The 20932-nt window shown below is 38.2% G+C and overlaps 1 protein-coding gene across 2 annotated transcripts in view; it reads left to right on the top strand.

Annotated features, from left to right (window-relative positions):
- Positions 1-20932, top strand: part of NELL2 (neural EGFL like 2) — a 324036-nt gene that overhangs the window by 92236 nt on the left and 210868 nt on the right. For both annotated transcript variants that reach the window (XM_077753241.1, XM_077753240.1), the window contains exon 9: positions 1414-1516. In XM_077753241.1, the coding sequence (XP_077609367.1) occupies positions 1414-1516 (103 nt within the window). The remainder of the gene's footprint in view (positions 1-1413; positions 1517-20932) is intronic.

Raw genomic sequence — 20932 nt, 5'->3', positions numbered from 1 at the left:
TCATGAAAATTTCAAGACCCATTTCCTCAAGACACAACACTAAAGTGCCAGCAAACCGGGTCAAACCTAAAGAACTGTGTGTTGCATTATTAAAGACACTTTCTAGCCTATAAAGAGGATTATGGTTTAGCAATGCTATAAAGTTTAAGTTTATTGGTACGCACATGAAGTTAGCAATTTAGATTGGATTGGTAATGGTGATTCTCAAAGGATTCTATCTGTTATTCTTAACATTTTGAGGGATTTCCCCCCCCATGTGTTTATTAATGCCTTTAATAAAACTAAATTCTGTGCAGCATGAGATATTGTGACGAGATTGGGCCATGCCAACAATTAATGGAATTTAAATAAATAAGATAATCTTTAAAAGCTTACTAATCAGTGGAATAAAAATTAGAGGATTTAAAGAAATATGATTTCTCTAATTGCATACTAATAAAGTAGAAATATTTAGTGTGCTATTATTTCAAAAATAGGTTTATTTTCAGAGAAAAATTCAAGACTAGTTTGGTTTTGAACTTTTAAATTTCACCTGAATTCATCTGCTAAAACTCATTTACTGGAAAGAAGCCAGAGGTCTGTGTGAATTAGCCTATAAAAAGACATTTCTCCAAGTTCACCAAATTTGTTCAAAAACAGAATATTGTGCATGTTAAAAAGTCAAAGATCCCTCTGAAATAGTCCTATGTGTGTGCATGTGTGTGCATGCATTATGTAATTTCTGTTCAGAAACATATTCTGGTCCTACTCAAATTATAGCACTTTGCAAATACAGTAAAGGCTTCCCAATTTGTTACATGGGGGACAAAAACTGAATTGAATAAAACACAAGGTGTGTATAGTGAGGTCAGTGAGGTGAGTAGAGAAACAGCTAGCTGCCCGGATGACCTCCTGGGAATAAATTTCCTGACATACTGTTTGCAGTGTGGTACTTCTTGTGGTGCTTGTCAGCACTGCCTTGTGGTAGTGCTTAACCGTCCACGGGAAGATTCTAGGTCCTGAGAGTGGGTCTGCAGCAGCCATTCCAGAAATCTGGTGTGTCGGTGCTCATTTAGTGGGTAATCTGGGTAGACACTAGGCTGACCCATTGCTTCCTATTTCACTGTCGGTGTGTGTGCTCTTCCCTCCACCCATGTTCTCATCCACCTCATCATGGAAGGGGAACTCTATCTAGAGTATTTAGGATCGTCACTGGACACAAGATGGGAGCCAGGTACCCACTGTGTTAGGACCCAATCTATATTCCCGTGGGTCTCTGTATCATGGGTTTTACTGGGTAATAATAACCACAGAAAATAGTGCTATTTATGACATTTTATGTGAAGAGTTTGAAACCTAAGAAACAGATTAAAAAATACTTCCAGGCTATCAAACTGCATTTTTGAAATTCTTTAAATATTATTTTCTTCTCAGAATGGAACCATCCAGTGTGAAACTCTGATCTGCCCAATTCCTGACTGCCCACTGAAGTCGGCTCCTGCATACGTGGATGGCAAGTGCTGCAAGGAATGCAAATGTGAGCATAACTTTCATGATGAATACTTTTTGTTTTTGCAAAACTAAAGCTTTATATTAATAAATATGCACCTGTCATTGGTTTGATCTGGGCAAGCTAAATCGCTTTTAGAATGAAGCAAATAGGTACAGTACCTTCTATAGTCTCGTGATCGGTTGTTTTCCATTTAAAAGTGCTCTACTTGTATTCAATAGGATTATTTTTTCTTGGAGGAATCTGTTCTGTATAGTGATAGTAGTAGGAAAGATATATATGAAATTTAGGGGTAGGCATTCTCTCATTACACTACTTGATACAGATGCCTCCAAAAATAGGTTAAGGATGGTTCACATGCAGCCAGATGACCAAGGAGATCTATGATCCAAGTGACCTTCAGTAGCAGATGCTACACCAACTCCATTAGCTCAAACCACAGAGGTCCATGTTGTCATAGGACCATCCATTGTAAAGGGGGCCATGGTGTTAATTCATAAAAAAAGGCTCACACTACTGAGTGAGAAAACTGTTTTGCCTTTTAGTAGCTCTGCGGTTCACTTCTGTAGTCAGGAGATGCTCTCTCAATTCGTAGCTGGCCTGAAACGCGTCCTATGTCCTGTGTTCAATAACAGATTGTTGCATTTCTGCTACTTACACTTTAAAAGACTGTCTTTAAATTCTTGTTAAAAGGAACATTTAAAATTTACCTATTTTTGTGCAAAGGAATAGTAACCTATATAAACTGAGTTGTTAGAAAATTTGTAGAGTATATGGGACTACATAAATGCAGTATAATCATCCATGTACATGGGAGGAGAGAGAAATAGGGGAGGCAGTGGAAGGGGAGAGGGAAGGAGGGGAGAGAGTGAACGGTTGCCTTTGCTAGGGCTTTTGTTCACCCTGCTCCTTTAACTGTTGCCATCTCCTGCTCTGGTGAGGGTGATGAGTTATCAGGGAACAATCAGAAAGTCGCTTTGTAGTCCATTGATGTAATTCCCTCAGGAGCTCATTTATATTTAATTTTATTAGACTTTACATTGAAGCCAGTCCATTTCAGGAAAGCATATTAGCCTGGTTAAGTAAGTTCGGCTGAACCAGGAAGGACTGAATGCAATTTTCTTACACACGTCACTAGCTAATTTCCTTGGTGAGGAGGAATTTGAGTTTTTCCTTGAACTTTTCTTAGTCCCTAAAACCTTGTGGTGATGTTCTATAGTTTTCTTTGTACATAGTTGGGGCAGGAGGAGGAGAAGCCCTTTATAGGGCTTATATTCCTAACACGACAATAGCAGGATCAGACTTTTTGCTCTAACTTCTTTTATTCTTTCCACATTTATTTTTACATTGTTACCCCTGAATATAATAGATCTGCATTAAGTGATGTCAATTTTATTAGAGACAGGCTGATTGGAATAATGGACCATCATGATAGATGCATTAGTCAGAAGTAGTGAATTTTAATTCTGATTTTACCATTTGTCTCTGTTACCAACAGTAAGCTGCCTACTAAATCAGACAGTGCTTGAAATCTTCCCAACAACATGCAGTTAGATTTAATGAAATGGTAAAATATTTTGAGATTTATTAATGCAAAGTGCTTCTGGCAGACTTTGGTGTTAATGATTGAAAATTGATTGTGTTTGTCTCATATATAGTAGTGAAAGTTACAAGTAAGTAATCAGTGAAGGGACCACAATATTACTGAAGAAATGCCAAAATAATTTATTTGAGCCTTTCATTTTCTGTCATTAAAAGCATTAAGGATAAAGTGACTTTGTCTTTGTGCTTATATTCAGTGATATGAGTGCCATGGAATATAGAGGATTTGTGCCTCTGTTTGTATTCGGGGCACTTCTAATTCTGATGAATTCAGCATTTTTACAAGAGCCAGCAAGAAATTTTCTGTAAACATCTACAGAATTTTTTTTTCCCCTAAGGGAAATAAGAATTTAGTTCATATGGTAAGTATTCTTTTTTTGTGTGTGTGTGTTCTCGAATTTTAGTTCTTAGACTTTATTTTTTTTTTTTTGCAAATAGTTTATTGTCAAATTAGTTTCCACATAACACTCAGTGCTCATCCCCACAAGTGTCCTCCTCCATGCCCATCCCCCCCTCCCCCCCACATCCATCAGTCCTCAGTTTTTGTCAGCATTCAAGAGTCTCTCATGGTTTGCCTCTCTCCCTTTCCCCCACCATTTCCGCCCTTCTTCTCCCCCTTGTTCCTCCGTCAAGTTCCTCCTAATCCTCCTATACGTGCAGACATATGGTATTTGTCCTTCTCTGCCTGACTTATTTCGCTCAGCATAACACCCTCAAGGTCCATCCATGTTGCTACACATGGCCAGATTTCATTGTTTCTCATTGCCATGTAGTATTCCATGGTGTAGATAAACCACATCTTCTTGATCCATTCATCTGTTGATGGACACTTAGGCTCTTTCTTAAAGATTATTTGGGAACATGTCTCCATATGCACAATTTAAAAACCAGTCAGTAAAAATATTTCAGGAGGGACACCTGGGTGGCTCAGTCGGTTAAGCATCCAACTTCGGCTCAGGTCATGATCTCACGGTTCGTGGGTTCGAGCCCCGTGTCGGGCTCTGTGCTGACAGCCAGCTCAGAGCTTGGAGACTGCTTTGGATTCTGTGCCTCTCTCTCTCTGTCCCTCCCCTGCTCATGCTGTCTCTCTCTCTCTCAGAAATAAATAAAACATGAAAAAAATTTTTTTTTAAATTTCAGGAAATATGCTTTTGAAAAGTTTGCAAAAATTTATTTATAAAAGAAAAAATAACATTTAAAATAAATTTAATAATCATTAACTGACTTGTTTAGATTGTTCAGAAATTTGTATGTGCTGAGAGAAGCAAATAGCTATGAGAGAGAGAGAGACTGAGAGAGTCTCACTATTACATCTGAGGGGAAGGAAACAGTCTCATTTTCTTATCTTAGTTTACTCAGTATTATCGTTGCTATATTTTATGAGAACTTCATTTCAGTGTAGTATAGGTTAAGCTGTATAGTTTTTACTTTTTAAAAGTAAAACCTGAGCCCTCCTCTTATACCCTGTACCCATCCTGTCTTGGCAACTCTTGCTCGATAGCCTTTGTAATGACATAAAATTAACAAAATATATTCTTTACTGAGAACAGTTTAAAGAGATTAATCACTTGTTTCTAAAGTCCTTGGAAGGGAAAACACATAACACAACTGCTGAATTTTACTCTGCCAAGATTGAAATGAACAAAAGGAGTGCATGTGGCTAGTCGGTTTTTGGTGTTCTTTATTCAGTGCTTTCAGGCTTGCTTCAGCAGAGTTTTGTGCAACTCCAAGCAGCCCTGTTTTTCAGTCTGCTTTCTATTTTCCCTCTGTAACTTCAGCTTTAGCTCTTTATCCAAATATAAATACTGGTGAATAGTAAGAAGGTTGTTGTTCTGGGAAAGAAGTCAGAGAGAACCAAGCCTGTTACTTTTCTTTATTTGAATCTACAAAGGGAAAGTGCTGGAAGGAGGGGCTGAGCCTCTTCCTGCCCCCACCCTTGAGCTATTGTGGCGGAGTTAAACTGAAACAGAAGACCGAAGGGCAGAAATGCCAACACTAAATAATGAAGGCAGTGATCATCACAACGTAATGAAGTCCTCTCACTTCCATCAGTTGCTCCTCATGTGAGCTTCACGACAACTGTGTAAGGCAGTCATGGTTCCCGTCTTCCGAAGAAGAGCGAGTGCATGACTTTTCCAAGAACACACAATTAATTAGAAGTCCCAGAGGAGTTCTATTCAGAAGTGCTGTGCTTTTCAAGCCTGCTTCCTTCTTTAAAACCATCTGCTACAATGAATCTAAGCAATCTGCTTTTATCTGCTGGTAACTCAGCTTACCGTGCAGAACCATTGAGAGTCCTGGCTAAGTCTAGGCTGTGTTGCCAAGTAAGCAGGATTTGCCTTTCTCCCTCCCTCTTCTCCCCTTTCAGCCAGCATCCCCACTTCCTTTACTGCAGTCACAGTCTCTTGACTAGCCAACAGTGAGACTGACTGACACAAGTGTAAGTTAACTCTAGAAAATGCAAAGTATAAATATTGTGGGTCACTTGAACTCTGAAATAGGATGAGGTCTAACTAATCGAAGTATGTAAAATCTCAACCTAAGTTAAGAAGAAAACGGATGTCAGCAAATAATCAATGTAAGTTCTAGCAAATAGAAAGTTCCTGAAAGTCACTGAAATTAAAAAAAAAAATTCAGTTTTGTGCATAGAGCTCTGTTCCACAGAAAAGGTGGTTCATGAAAATAGAGAATCAAGGCAAATCTGAACTAATACTGTAAGGTCCTTTACAGAAGAGGCTGTGTTTAAAAGAACAGTAATAAGGAAGGCCGATTTCTCCCCTCTTTCCTTGGAGAAGGATCAAATATGGGAAATGTGAATGTAACCCTCAAAACTGGCTAGTGCTTGGTTAGTAGCAATAGTTTTTTTAATTGATACTGTCTCAAAGAGGCCAGAGTTATATGAATAAATTAAAATCATCATTCTTTTGATTGAACAAAATCAGAGTTTCAATCCATAACATAGATGACATTTTCACATGCTCTGTGGTGACTAGACAACAGATTGTATTAAACTTGATTTAAAAAGTCTCGTTGGCTTAGATAAAATGGAGTTCTTCTACTGTCTTCGTATATTGAGTAGTTAAGTATGTGGGTAATAGACTGGGATTTTCGGGGATTGTATTCTGGCTCTAGCAGAATTAACTGTGTGGTTTTGGTCCAGTTATCAAACCTCTCAGAGCCTCAGTTTCCTTATCTGTAAAAAGAAGAAAACAGTTTATACGTATTTTATGGGGTTGGGATGAGGACTGAATGAGAAATACGTATACAGTGGCTTAGTACAAGGCTAGCTGTTAATGATTGTTTTTGTGGAAAGAACTTCATGTGTTTTTATTCATGAAAGTACAAAGGAGTGAAACTATCTCATTGAGTCATAGATGTAAATCTACACAGGACCTTAGAGATCTTCAGAACAGTCATTTCCTTTTAGGGAGGTAAGGATTCATTATCTCTTTCTTACAGAGGAATAATGAGGCCAGGAAGATTAGATGACTTTTCTAAGATCATACAGTATATAACGTAAGGTAATTATTTTTTCCAAATTATGTTCTGATACATGATACTACTCTTTTCAAGGCCACTCTCTTCTTCAGTATTTTGGATAAGTCTTGACCAAGGCTGACACTAAGAACTAATTTATCATGCATTTTGTATTCTTTTATGTCTGGCTTCTTTCATTCAAAATCCTGTTTGTGAGATCCATCTATATTTTTGGATATAGATGTCAGTTATTCATACTTTTTGCTATATATATATATTCTATTTGCATTAATGTACCACAATCCAGTCTATTGTTGAAGGACAGGTTGGGGCTATATAAATAGTCCTTCTAGAGGCACCTGGGTGGCTCAGTTGGTTGAACATCTGACTTCAGCTTAGGTCATGACTTCGTGGATTGTAAGTTCGAGCCCTGTGTTGGGCTCTGTGCTGACAGCTCAGGGCCTGGAGCCTGCTTTGGATTCTGTCTCCTTCTCTCTCTCTGTCCCTCCCCCACTCATATTCCGTCTCTCAAAAATAAACAAACATTAAAAATTAATTAAAAATAATTCTATAAACATTCTTTACATGTTTTTTGGTGTTATGCATGCCTGATGGGTATGTACCTGAGTAGAACTGTTTGTTCACAGGTTAAAACTTTTATCTAATGGCAAAACTGTTTTAACCTCTTGTAAAATTGTTTTGTCAATCCATTTTCTAAAGCGGTTATACCAGTTTACCCTGTTGCCAACAATATATGAAAGTTCCCATTGCTGCACACCATTACCCACACTTGGCATTTTTTATCTTTTTTTATTTTAAGCATTATGATAAATGATATTGGTAGGTGATATTAAATTGTAGTTTAAATTTGCATTTCGTGGGGCATGTATGTGACTCAGTTGGTTAAGCATCTGACTTCGGCTCAGGTCACGGTCTCATGGTTTATGGGTTTGAGCCCTGTGTCAGGCTCTGTACTGACAGCTCAGAGTCTGGAGTCTGCTTCCAATTCTGTGTCTTCGTCTCTCTCTACCCCTCCCCCTGTTCACGCTCTTTCTCTCTCTCAAAACTAAATTAAATATTTAGAAGATAAAAAAAATAAATTTGCATTACCCTGATGACTAGTGAAGATGAGCAACTTTTCGTATATTTATGGGTATTTTCATTAATTTAATTTAGTTTTTTATTTTCCATTAATTTTAAATAGTAGAAAGGTAGATTATTTCCTATGTACATTTTCCAGAGACTGTGGTTTGGGAGATTTAACTCTTTTGTGTTCACATTAGTGTGCAAATATGGATGATTCTGGCTCTGACACTTAAAATGCACTACAGAGTGGGGACAGAGATGAAATGTCTACCACTTATGTAATTTGGAGATTTTTCAAAAACGAGTGACAGTGAAATAAAACTGATTCAGAGACTTTTGAATATGTAAATATAGGTATGAGGCACAAAAATCAGTGGGATATAATTCACCGAAGAGTTCCTTTGTTCTTGAAAATAAAGAAAACAATTCATATAATATATATAGGTTGCATTAAGAAAGAAAATCACTTTGGAGCAACACAACCAATAAACTTCGCTGCCTCTACAGTAATGCTGAAAGCATGGGAAATCTGCGGTCTGTGCCTGAGGTTCTCATGCGTGAACACGGTTATAAATCAGGGGGCATTATGGAGACACAAGGGCCTACATGGCCAGAACGCCAGTGCTGACTGAGGGGGACTATGCAATAATGTAAAAGATAGAAATAGCAATCAGAAGGACAATGTGTTGTTTTACTATCAGTGGCAGTAATTTTAGGAAGCTTCCTGAAAGTCTGTAGTTATTATAGAATATTATGCGACAGCGAACAGTTGAATGAGCTGAGAGCTTATGGTGTTGCTGTAAATCATGTGTACAACCTTGATGTGCCTCCTGGGAGCTTTGCAGGTATAATCTAAAACTAGCCGCCTGTAAGCAGAGGGCAGGGGGAGACTGAAGAAAGAGGAAGGCCACTCCAGGTTGGTAGGTGGCAGTTTGAATAACAGCAAAGGGAACTCAGAGATGAGGCTTGTCTTGGGTGGCAAGATGAATGGATTCTGGCAACCGCCCTCACATCTCCACAGTGTATAAGGAGACCTTAACTGGGTTCAGTCATGTATACTGTGTACAGTGCAGATGTTATCAACACCACATCATTATCTCAAGCTAAGTCCTTGGATCAGTCTGGGAGTGAGGAAGGCAAGCAGAACCCACGTTCCAAGGATAGGGGAGGAGGGGAGGATCCTCCGAGTGTCTGGGTCCAGCTCGGTGGTCAAGTTTTTTTTGATGTTGTTCCCCAACACTTGGTTTGGATTCAGTTTTTTCTCCTCTAAATTAACTGAATTGAGCATGTAAAGTAATATTGAATAAGTCATAGAATTAATATGCTGTTCTAGATCTTTATGTGTATATGAAAAAAGGACAAGAAAATAGTCCACTTGTGCCTTACTTGTTTAAGGTAATTAAGCTTATGATAAGGACTATTTTCACTAAAGAAAATCAGCTTAGTTTTATTAAAGTGAGAATTAATCGAGATAATCCTGTGGGCTTCTTAAACACTATCATTAATTTTGTGCTAATACTTTTTCATAAACTCTTCAAAAATGCTGTTGGTCATGCTATCTTTTAAACATTATCAAAACTGATAAATGTCAAATCAGTGGAAAACTACTGAACTGGCAATTTATTAAAGCAAGTGTAATTAACAATATAGCCTTCAGATTAATGACTATAAGAGACATCACATGAAACATTTTAATGATCTTTAGAAAAACAAAAAATTGACTGTTATTAGTCAGCTTGGATCAGAGCTGGGATGCCAGGAAGAGGCAGGGCTGAATCAGAGGATGATGACAGTGTCATAATGATTTAGTTGCTGTGTCTTCTACTCCACAATCCAAAGTAGTATAAGAAATCTGACTCTATTATTCTTCATAATCCTACTACAGCATTTTTAATGTTTTAACCTAAAACTGATGCATGCAGACAATAAATATTCAATCCATCCAAAAAGATATAAAATAAAGCATAAAAATCTCTCTTTTTCTTCCTCCTCTCCCAAACTTCTAGTCCTTGAGTGTCCTTCCAGATGATTCTCAGTGCACCCACTCACATATGCATGTGTAGCTTTTCATATACTGTAAATGATACCACACATTTTCCTGGACTTTATCCTGGAGATTTCTGCATGTCAACCAACTTTTTAAATGGTTGCATATTACTCCAATGTATAGTTTATTATAATTTTATTTCTTCTCCATCAGAGAATATTTTAGTTTGTTGTTGTTTTTCTTATTAAAAATGATATTGCAAGATGTCATTTATAAATGGTCTTGCCGCATTTAAAATATGTTTATTTATGTATTTTAAGCACAAGAGAGAAAGCATGAGCTGGGGAGGGGCAGGGAGAGATGGAGAGAGAGAATTCCAAGCAAGTTCCACTCTTACATGGAGCCCAGCATGGGCATCAATCTCATGACTCTGAGACCGTGACCTAAGCTGAAATCAAGAGTCGGATACTTAACCCACTGAGCCACCTAGGCCCCCAGTCTTGTGCATTTTTATGTGGCCTCATCTACAGGGGAATTGCTGATGATACAATTCCTGGGTCAAAAATTATGGCACTTTTAAATATTGCCAAGTCTTGCCAAATTACTCTAGAAAAAGCTGGCTCCCCCTTTCACAAGGAGCACTAGGTGGCAGTGCTGAGGGAAATCTGGAAACATTTTTCTCTTCAGTCTCCGTAGGTCTTTAAAAGGGCATCAGGATGGCTTTTTTGTCTTTATGCAGCAACCTTGACAAGGTAAATTCAACTCATAGGAGATCCTTTAATGAGAGATAGATGGTCTATAGCAGGCTGAACTTGCTTGTTTTGCTGCAAACAGTATTATCTAGGGTGAGCTCATACAAAATTGTTAAAATTAATTGCTGTTCTGCATCTTCAGTAAATTCCATGAGATGGGAAAGAATACACTGAGTCTATATTTTTCTGAAATGAGCGTAGTTTTCCAGAAGACATAACACTGCGTACTGCCCTCTGATTCTGAGGCTTTATGCTGTGCCTATTTAATCATCTTTTATTTTGAAATAATAGACAGTACTCAGCCTCTAGTTCTTCACTTTGAATTGTAATTTCTCTTCATTATTAAGATTCTTGAATAAGTGTATTTTGTGGATTTTTATTATTTTTCATGCTCCATTACATTTTCTCAAAAGAATTTCTCTGCCCATCTAATGACATTGCTTAAATGGCCTAAAACTCTTCCGAAGAAAGCTTTATGCAAATCTGTCTGTAATAGTAATTAAATCATGCTGTCTAACACAACTCTGGGAAACCAAAAATAGGCCTCTCTAGGTGATTGGGAGGCTAGTCTCTCTTCATGGTGTAAGACTTTGAAACCAGTGAGGGGATTTCAGATTTATACCAAAGCAAAAGAGCAACAATCTAGATATCATTCATATGAGACTCCATTTAAAAGAGAGGAAAAACACTTACGTTAGGCAGAAAAAATGCAGCTTCTTATCTGAAGTGTTGTTAGGTAATTGTTTTCAAAATGGGCTTATTTTCTTCTCAATAGAGATCATACAAAATGGCATTTTGAAATCAGAATAGGAAAAATAAGATCTGTGTAATTTAAAGCAGCTTACAAGTTGATTTTGGCAATTATGTAGGAAGTAGAAACTCAGGAAGAACCACTGCAGAATAAAAGTAAGTGGACATCACAGTGCCCGTCGCAGAAGAAAGTTACAACACCTACCATCCCGGCAAATTGTATAAAACAATAACTCGGCAGCACCAGACTCCCTACTGGATGCCTTGAATACTTTTTGTGGCCTGTGTTGTCCAGGATATAATTATGGACTGTATAAAATTAGCATAGATTAAAAATTAAATGAAGAAAACGCAATGATATAGGAGTTCAGTGTAAGGAAGGGTAAGAAAGGAAGTTTCTCTCTCAGTTTAGAGATGGTTTTGTGACAGAGTGCAATTCAGGCACATTTCTTTTTGTGCAAAAGCTGGCCCCCAACTCAAACTATTTAACTATAGAAAAAAAGCACATGAAATCACATGAAATTGCTTTAAGAAATTGTTCTGGAGTTAGTGGCCGTAAGAATGGGACTGCATCCAACTCAGGAAAGTTAGGCTTATGAATATCTGTTTGTTGGAATGGCTGCTATAATCCCATGGCTTGCTACTCGAATATTCTACCCACATTATGTACTAGAGCTGTTGCCTGGGTCTTGCTTCTGAATTTTTTTAAATGTTTATTTATTTGAGAGAGAGAAAGAGAGAGAGAGAGAGAGAGAGAGAGAAGGAGAGAGAGAGGGAGGGAGGGAGGGGGAGGGGCAAAGAGAGAGGGAGACAGAATCTTAAGCAGGCTCCAGGCTCCAGGCTCTGAGCTGTCGGGACAGAGCCCGACGCAGGGCTGGAACTCAGGAACCGTGAGATCATGACCTGAGCTGAAGTCAGACGTTTAACTGACTGAGCCACCCAGGGGCCTGGGATTTTGCTTCTAAATGGCAGCAGCTCCTATCCACACCTCTTCAGCCCCGTTACTGAAACTGTTGCCTCTACTGGGGAGCTGGCTACTTGGCCTATGGAGTTTCGGCCTAAGCCATAGGGCCATCCGAGTATTTTTAGGATTCGAAGTTCAGACCCTCGGCTTACTGTTTGTTTTATATTTCAGTTACACTGATAGTGTACAAAAATTCCTGGCTGGCTGGCTTTGGAATGGCCCTCACTTAAAAAGATTACTTCAGGTTGTAAAGAGATATCTCACAATACCTGTGCAACAAATGCAGCAACTCAGGAGAGAGAACTTTAAGTCCACACACCAGAAGAGATAACACATGGAATATTTATCACTTTAACTGTTGGAAAGTGACCCCAATGATCCATGACACATACATTGACAATTTTACTGAGACTTGAATTTTTGTCCAACAAGCTATGAATCCCGCGATCAGGAGCACATCACGTAGTTCAGTGCTTCTTGGGTTTTAATGGGAATATGAATCACCTGGGGATCTTGTTAAAATGAAAATTATGATTCAGTGGTTCTAGGGTGGGGCCTGAGAGTTTGCATTTCTAACCAGCTCTCTGTTGACGGTCACCCTGCAGGGACACGGAACACAGTTTAATTAGGAAAGACTTAGCTAGTGGGTGTGATGTCCTTGTTGCCCATTTTCTCCATGGAGCTTTCTCTTCTTCTCTTGAATGTCAAGTGTACAGAAAGGCCACAGGATACCTGCTTTAGGGCTTATGTGTTAAGCTGACATTTATTAAGTATATTCTGAGTGCGAGAACTCAGCATGGATTATTTATTTCTGCTGCTTGTTGCAAGGATGAGGAAACCAAAGGATGAGGAAACCTTAGGGAGGCTCCTTCACTTACCTGAGATACCGCAGTGGGTGGAGTGGGAACACCACACTCTGAACATGTGCAGTGTTTTTCATATACTGCCTTGTGTGATATGTAACGTATTTCATTAGTGGAAGTAGAAAATCGGCTTTGAATGGAGAAGTAAACAATTCATGATGTTCCAGAAACAGCGCTAATCACATGTTCAAAGGACACATAAATTCCTGGAAATACACTTTTAGTATTATTATTACTATTTCTATACACAATAAGAAAGGAAACAAAAATCTAAATTAATACTCATCACTAAAATGAAGCGTTTGTGTCATTATAGGAAGCACGACCTTTCATTGCTTTGTAGGAGCTCCTATATGGAACTGTTGGTTTTGGTGGTTCAGGAAAAGAAATCTCAAAAGCGAATGGCTTCTGATTGGATTTTTACTTGATTTTGAAATAAGAAGAATAGGAAAAGGATGTTGAATTAAAATTTAAAAATAACTAGAATTCTTCAAAGTCAGTGATCATGGCAAATTCTTCCTCCTTGGTCCCCAAATCTTTTTTTTTTTTTGAAGTTTCTTTGCATTTTCATTAGATAAGGTCTCTTTTTAAATGTGCTTGGTGGAATGATTCACATCAGCCTGCTTTCCCAGGCTTTTAGTAGCTTGCATCTGTCTCATAAGATATATAGTTTTAGTTTATGCCAGGTGGCTCTGCTGAGATGGATTGTGCTGTCTCAGTGTTAAATTAAACTGTTCTCATTCAACTTGTAACTATGCATGTCCCACATACATAGATGTCTGTTTTTTTTATTGTAGGTCCTGTAAGTGTAAGAAGATTAATAAAAGCAGCTCAGTACTAGAAAACTTTAGGACAATGCATTTTCCATAAGCTTAAATTCCCTTTCCTCCTTTGCAGAAATTCTCCCATTAATCCATGTCTTTAGAGTTGTGCCCTGTGCCTTTGGATTCCTGAGTTTATTTCAGAGATGGTGATCTGGGAGGAGTTAGCGAACCTGCACAAGTGTACCTGGCGATGCTGAAACCCCATGTGTGCGGATGGTCCTGGATGTTCTCTCAGTTTTTATTCAACCAATCAAGTCTTTCTGGCCAATTTCATGTCCCTACAACATATGATAGCATTATTTGTAAGAATACCCGAAACCCAAACTTTTTTTTTTTTTTTTTTTTGCCTGAGTTGTTATTGTTACATTTGGGAAGCTAATTCTTTCTTATGCTTGGAGGAAGGGAGGGGGGGAAATGCAGTGGGTAACACATTCTTTTCATGTTATTTTGTGGGTAAGCATCGTGGTTTTAAACCAATAAAAATTTGAACTTTTCTGAACACAAATTAAGTCAGCACACAGCAAGCAGTATTACAAATTTCCCTTTTATGTTTATGCGTGGAGTCTACCTTCAGAATTTCTCAGGCCCTGAATCTTAGAAAGGTCACTTTTATTTGTTGGTTGAAAAGAAAGGAGGGGGTGGGCTAGTATAGAACAAGATGGACATTGTACTTGTTCACTGATTGATTTCATCTGTTAATGTCCCTGCAGCCCATGATTCCTAAGTGCTCATGGACCTGAAGCTGGGGGAGACAGTCAGTAGAATGTGAAGTGGAATGTAAGGATTGGATTAACCATCCTGGCTGAGTTCGCCATATGCCCAGGAATGACTTTAGGAGCTAGATAGCTTGGAATAATTCTAGAAATAGTAGTATGGGGATGATTCTTCCCTGCATGTAGAAATTGAGTGGAATAAAGATAAAATGGTATCCTACCACTGAGTCTCTTTTCCATAATTTTTATGCATTTGAAAAATAATTATTAAACACCTTCTGTGAATCAGTCTCTGCCAGACACTGGGATTACAGTGATGAACAAAATATGATTGCTCTCTATCTTTGAAGATGTAATAATCAGGTTGGGAGATAGACATTAATCATATAATGATCAAATATGCAGTGAGGTGTTGTAGCAGTGTGTTGTTGATAAAGTGTCTATAATAAGTGAAATTCACCTAGCAAGGAGATCAGGGAAGGCATCCTTCAGAAAATGATGTTGCAGTTGAGGTCTGATGAGCCAGTAACATTGCGCTAGTGAAGAGAAGAATGTTCAGGCTGAGAAAGTGTAATATGCAAGTGCTCTGTATAAGGAGATAGGATATTGTATAAAGGAGGCCAGTATTGCTGATGTGAGGAGAACATGGTGTGAAATGCAGCTGGAGAGGTAAGAGTTTCATTTTTTATTTTTATCCTGAGGGCTGTAGGATGCAAGTTACATATTTTAAACAAGGCAGGTCTGTTTTTGTAATTATCCAAGAGAAGAGATGATGGTAGCTTCAAAAGGTAGTGGTGATAGGAAGTAGATTCTGGATGCATTTTGAAGGTAGAGCCAATAGAACTTTCTGATAGCTTAACATGGGCATGAGTAAAGAGAGGAGTCAGGATGACTCCAAGGGGTTTGGATTGAGGAGGTAGAAAGATGAGATTGCTCTTAGCTAGGATGGGGAAGGCTGCTAACCCGGCTGGATGTGGGAGAGGTGAAGATCAAGAGTTCAGTTTAGATAAGTTCTGTTTAAGAGGTGTGTTAGCCCCTTCAGTGGAGGTGCAGAGCAAGCAATTTTATGTATGAGTTTGGAGTCTGAAACAGAGGTAAGAAATAGAAGCAAAAATCAGGATGTTGAAAAAATTTTTTACATGTTTGTTGGAATTTTGTATTTTTAAAATTAATTTTTCATGTACATCATCTACTTTAAAATTTAATTATTTCATTTTTGCTTCTTGGTTTTTAAGAGCTCATTTTATAATAAAACTCGTCTCATATATGTTGCAAATATATTTTTATAATGTTGCTTCTTTTATTTAGTGTTTTTCAATATAAAGATTTAGAATTTTATGTAATTGAATTCTGCATATGCTACAAAAGGCCTTTTTATGTATAAAAATATTTACCTTCTAACCTCTGAATGGCCCCTCTTTTTTCATTTTAAATTTAACGAAGCTGGGGTTTATTTTTATGTACATGAGATAATAATTTTTGTTAGTTTTTTTAATTTGTTGCTTGTCAAACAAGTTAGCTAATAATTCCAGTAGTATTTGTCGAATAATCTTTTTGTTCACTGATTAACTTGCTACTTTCTCTTATGTTAAATATTTACATACTTACATGTATTTGAATTAATTTCTAGGATTTCTATTCTCTGCTAATCTGTTTCTTATGGTACTTAATCTACAGTATTTTAATTATTGTAGCTTTTTACTATAAGAGTTATTATCCTGGAAAACAAATCTGCCATGATCTACCACTTTTCTTTTTAAAAATATTCTTGGGTTGTTTCCTTTCATTTATGCTTCTAGATGATTTTTATATACCATGAGAATTAACTGTCCCTAGATGGTTTTAAATGCCCAGGCATACATGTGTCTGATTCTGGTAACTTTTTTGAGATAACTCTTTGATGGATACCACAGAAAAAGTTTTTATAGTTATTATTGTTTGTTATTTCATATGTATTAGTGAAAGTAATCTCATGGCTTAAGGTTTGAAATGTTTCAGAGGTGGAGTAATTTTGGGTGTTGGTAAGTTCAAGGGTGTGGCTATGGGGTATGGATGCTTACATGATGAAGACCCAAAATTCACTCTATATAAGGAGGCAAGCAAACTCAGATTCCAAAGGCCAAAGTTTCCCAAGGCAGATTGGAGAGAAGATTGTTTTTAGGTTCCACAGTTGGGGACTGTCATAGATAGGTGATACTAATGAGAAGAGGGAGTAGAGGGTGGAAGAGATGGAGGTCATAGATATCCAAAGGAGGACTGGTTTTTACATGAGGATCAAAGAGTGGTATTTGGGAGTAGCATTCCTTCCTCTCACAAGTGTAGATATGGTGGGAGAAAATTAAAAATCTAAATGAGGTGATTTCAGAGAAATAAGTATTATCCTCACTGGAAATCCAAGTTTCAATCAAAGCAAGGAAGTTGAGGGTGCATTTTGTGATATATTAGATTATGGAGGCTATATATGAACAATGGCTGAGATGAAGGATTAGAAGCCCTGTGGATCAGTTGGCTTTTGCGTTATAGCAGAACATCTCAAAACATGGTAGCCTAAAACAGTACTTTGGCTGGTTGGAAATTTGGTCTGGATTCACTTGGGAATTTTTTGAGAGGGCTTGATCTAGCTAGTCTAATCTTGGCTGAGCTTGCTTATGCATCTGTAGTTAGCTGGTGGGTTAGCTGTTCGTGGTGGCATGACTTTTATGGCTGGGATAACTGGAGCATGTTTCCATGTCTTCTTTCAACTGAGCAGGTTAGCCCAGGGTTGTTTATATGACAGTTGTAGATTTCTAAGAAAGTCCGCACTTGCAAAGCCTCTTGAGACCTAGACTGGGATCTCAATCAGACATTATTACTTCTACTGTGTTCGGTTGGCAAGTCAAGTCTCAAGTCCAGTACAGATGATGGAAGACCTGTCAAATCACATAGAAAGGGGGCTTAGATACAGGGATTGCAGAACCTGTAGCCGTTTCTATAGTCTTCAGCACCCTAGGAGGTTGATTGAAGGTGAAGGAAATCCAGAGAGAGATGAAGATGAAAGCAGGGGAAATGTGTCTGGGTGCTGCTTTCAAACTGGGGAGTTATGGTCAAGAATAACAGGATGTGAAGGATGATCAGCTTCACTGGACTTAAGGGCCTGATTCTTCCTCTGGCACTGACTTTCAGCATGCGTGAAGCCTAAATTCTAAGGTGGTCTCAAGAGCTTGGTGAAACTAGTAGTCAGCTGCCATGTGCGAGACCATCACTAGTGGAGAAAATAGATGGAATGTGGGATGGCATGAAGTTTTAATTTTTGGATAGTGTTTCACATAGAATAGAATAGAAAGTGGTATGGTGCCTTTAAAGACTACTAGCTCGGAAAAGCAGGGATCATAACTGTAAGTTAACTTGAGCCATTGTCAAGGTGGAAATAACAGTGGTCCTAAGTGAGTGATAAGTAAGGACTGAGGCTTCTTTTTTTTTTTTTTTAAACTTTTTAAAATGTTTTTATTTATTTCTGAGAGAGCGTGAGCAGGGGAGGGTCAGAGAGAGAGGGAGATACAGAATCCGAAGCAGGCTCCAGGCTCTGAACTAGCTGTCAGCACAGAGCCTGACGCGGGGCTCGAACCCACAAACTGTGAGATCATGACCTGAGCCGAAGTCGGATGCTTAACTGACTGAGCCACCCAGCTGACCCAGGACTGAGGCTTCTAACCCAGGGTCACATAATTTAGTGAACTGGATTATTCCACTTCACATAAAGCAGAGTTCAGTTGTCATTTAAGTCTGTATCTCCATCCCGTGGCACAATAACTAATGCATTGTAGATGTTCGATGAATGTTTGTTGCATTTCTTATTGAGTTAAGTGTTCCCTATTGTGGCCTCTTTTCCAAGAATTTTTGTTGTGCTCCATCTCTTATATACATGTTCAGTTTAGATTGTTTGATTTATAAATTTAGATTATTATGCCCAAGCCTCATCTACAAAAGCAATAATTGATTTTATTTTTCTTCACTGGGTCAAGTTTATTCATTTTCTGTTTTGAAGTGGGGCTTTAATAAAGCAGAGTAACTGGGGGTTATGTGTAATAGCAGTTGGCAAAGCTAATAGCATTCATCCTGAAAAGAACAGAAACAATCATCTTTTCTACATTGTTTGCTTTGTTGTGAGTGTTGCAGATTTTCACTCAGAGCAAGTTTAGACTATTTTCTGATTTTGAAATACTTCAAGGATAAAAAATGTCCCAAATAATCCAATTATCATAGATAACATGTTAGGAAACCAGAAGACATTTAACTGGGATGGTCTCTTTAGCTGATGCTAAAAACAGTGATGAGTTTTCATATATGCAGTATTAATGTTGGCTCTCTATCAAAAGAGACCTTTCTATACATGAAAGAAAATATATTCTACCAAATAAACAGAGTGTAATAATGATTTTTCAAGTTTCACTATTTAAAAAAATACCACCATAATTATGTCAAGTTGAATCTAATAAATTGGAATTTATAGGTCAAATATTATAAAAATCTGTACTATTTTGACACATGTTGCTGAATTGTTCCCAAAGGCTTTATCAACTCACATTTCAGTAATACATGAAAAATAAGCCTGATTCTATACACCCTCTTGAGCACAAGATATTATCATTATTAAAAAGAAAATATTCTCTAATATGATGGTATATGGATCTTGTCCAGTGTGACTTGAGTATAGTGAATGGGTCTGAGGATATAAGTAGAGTATTGGGGGAGGAAAGTGGTCAGGGAAGCAGTAGCCAGATAATGCACGGCCTTCCCAGTGATTTGAAAGACCTTGATATTCGTCACCAAAGCATTAGGAAGCATTTGAAGGGTTTTAAACAGCAGTAAATAGTGATGAACTATTATATTTTAGAGAGATGACTTTGCAGCAGTATGAGAATCTGATTGAAGGGAACGGAGCTGATGTGGGGGACGTTAGGAAACATTAACACTAGTCCGGTTGAGAGGGGTGGCAGTCTGGGGTAGGATAATAGTTGTGGAATTGGAAAGAAGTGAATAGATTTAAATATATAGCAAGTAGAATAGATTGCTTACAGTGATTAGATTTCAGGGAATGTGGGAGAGAGATGTATTATGGATGCATTTCATATCTCAGACTTGTGCATGCGGTGGATGGTATGGTGCTTACTGAAGGAGAGAGCACTGGAGAACAGCAGGCTTGAGAGGAAGGGATGAGCTCAGTTTTGGTCACATTGAATTTGAGATGCCCATGGATATTTAGGAGGAAACATTGAAGTGTAATGCATAAATCTGAGGCTTAGAAGAAAGTTCTAAATGGGAGATGTCAAGATGAGAGTCGTCCAAATGTAGATGATCACTGAAGCCCTGGGAATGGTTAACATCACTGTAGGAGAGAATGTAGGGAGGGGAAATGAGGGCAAAGGCCAATCAATCATTAAGCCATTCTAAGATTTAGAAATCTACAAGAGGCGGATGAGCTTGTAAAATAGTCTGAGAAAGAGTTGCCAGAGACTTACATGGAAAATCAGAAGTATTTTTGTACCATGGCGGCTAAGGGAAGAATGTTTTAGGAAGGAGGGAGTGACACATGATAACCAAAAGTGCTGAGAGGACAGGAACAACGATACCTAACATTTTTCATCAGATTCAAAATATGGGGATGACTGGGTGGCTCAGGTGGTGAAGATTTTAACTCTTGGTTTCAGCTCAGGTCATGTTCTGGCGGTTCGAGGTTTCAAGCCCTGTGTCAGGCTCTGTGCTGACAGCATGGAACCTGCTTTGGATTCTCTTACTCCACCTCCCTCTGCCCCTCCCCCACCTGTGTGCACAAAAACGCGCACACATGCTCTCTCTTTCAAAATAAATAAATAGGGGCACCTGGGTGGCTCAGTCGGTTGAGTGTCCAACTTCGGCTCAGGTCATGATCTCACAGTCCGTGGGTTCGAGCCCTGCATCGGACTCTGTGCTGACAACTCAGAGCCTGGAGCCTGCTTCAGATTCTGTGTCTCTCTCTCTCTCTGCCCCTCCCCTGCTCACTCTCTGTCTCTGTCTCTCAAAATAAAATAAAGACATAAAAAAAATTAAAAAAACCAAAATAAATAAATAAACTTTGAAAAATACGAAAGTGATTTTCTTAGGGCATTTTTGGTGGATCAGACAGGAGGCCAGATTAGAGATTTGTGGACTGCGGGTAAGTATATAAAAGAAAAAAGGTTTCTATTAAGGAGGATGAGTGAATAAAGTTGCACCTGATTGGTCCACAAAGTGGGGAGGAGACAAGATCTTTGACTTTTTGTTGAATTAGCTGCCTCAGGTGTCAATAATAAAACTTATGCAGACAGTGAGTTTACATTGCTTTTCACAGTAGTTTTACAGGTGTTCTGTAGCGAAGTGAATGGATTTTTTTTTTTTTTTACTTTATTCTTTTCAATAGGTTGTTATTT

Source organism: Crocuta crocuta, unplaced genomic scaffold (genome assembly GCF_008692635.1).
Source record: "Crocuta crocuta isolate KB4526 unplaced genomic scaffold, BGI_CrCroc_1.0 scaffold30, whole genome shotgun sequence".
Taxonomy (NCBI): domain Eukaryota; kingdom Metazoa; phylum Chordata; class Mammalia; order Carnivora; family Hyaenidae; genus Crocuta; species Crocuta crocuta.
Note: the sequence above shows the minus strand (reverse complement) of the source record. Positions and strands in the feature narration are given on the sequence as shown.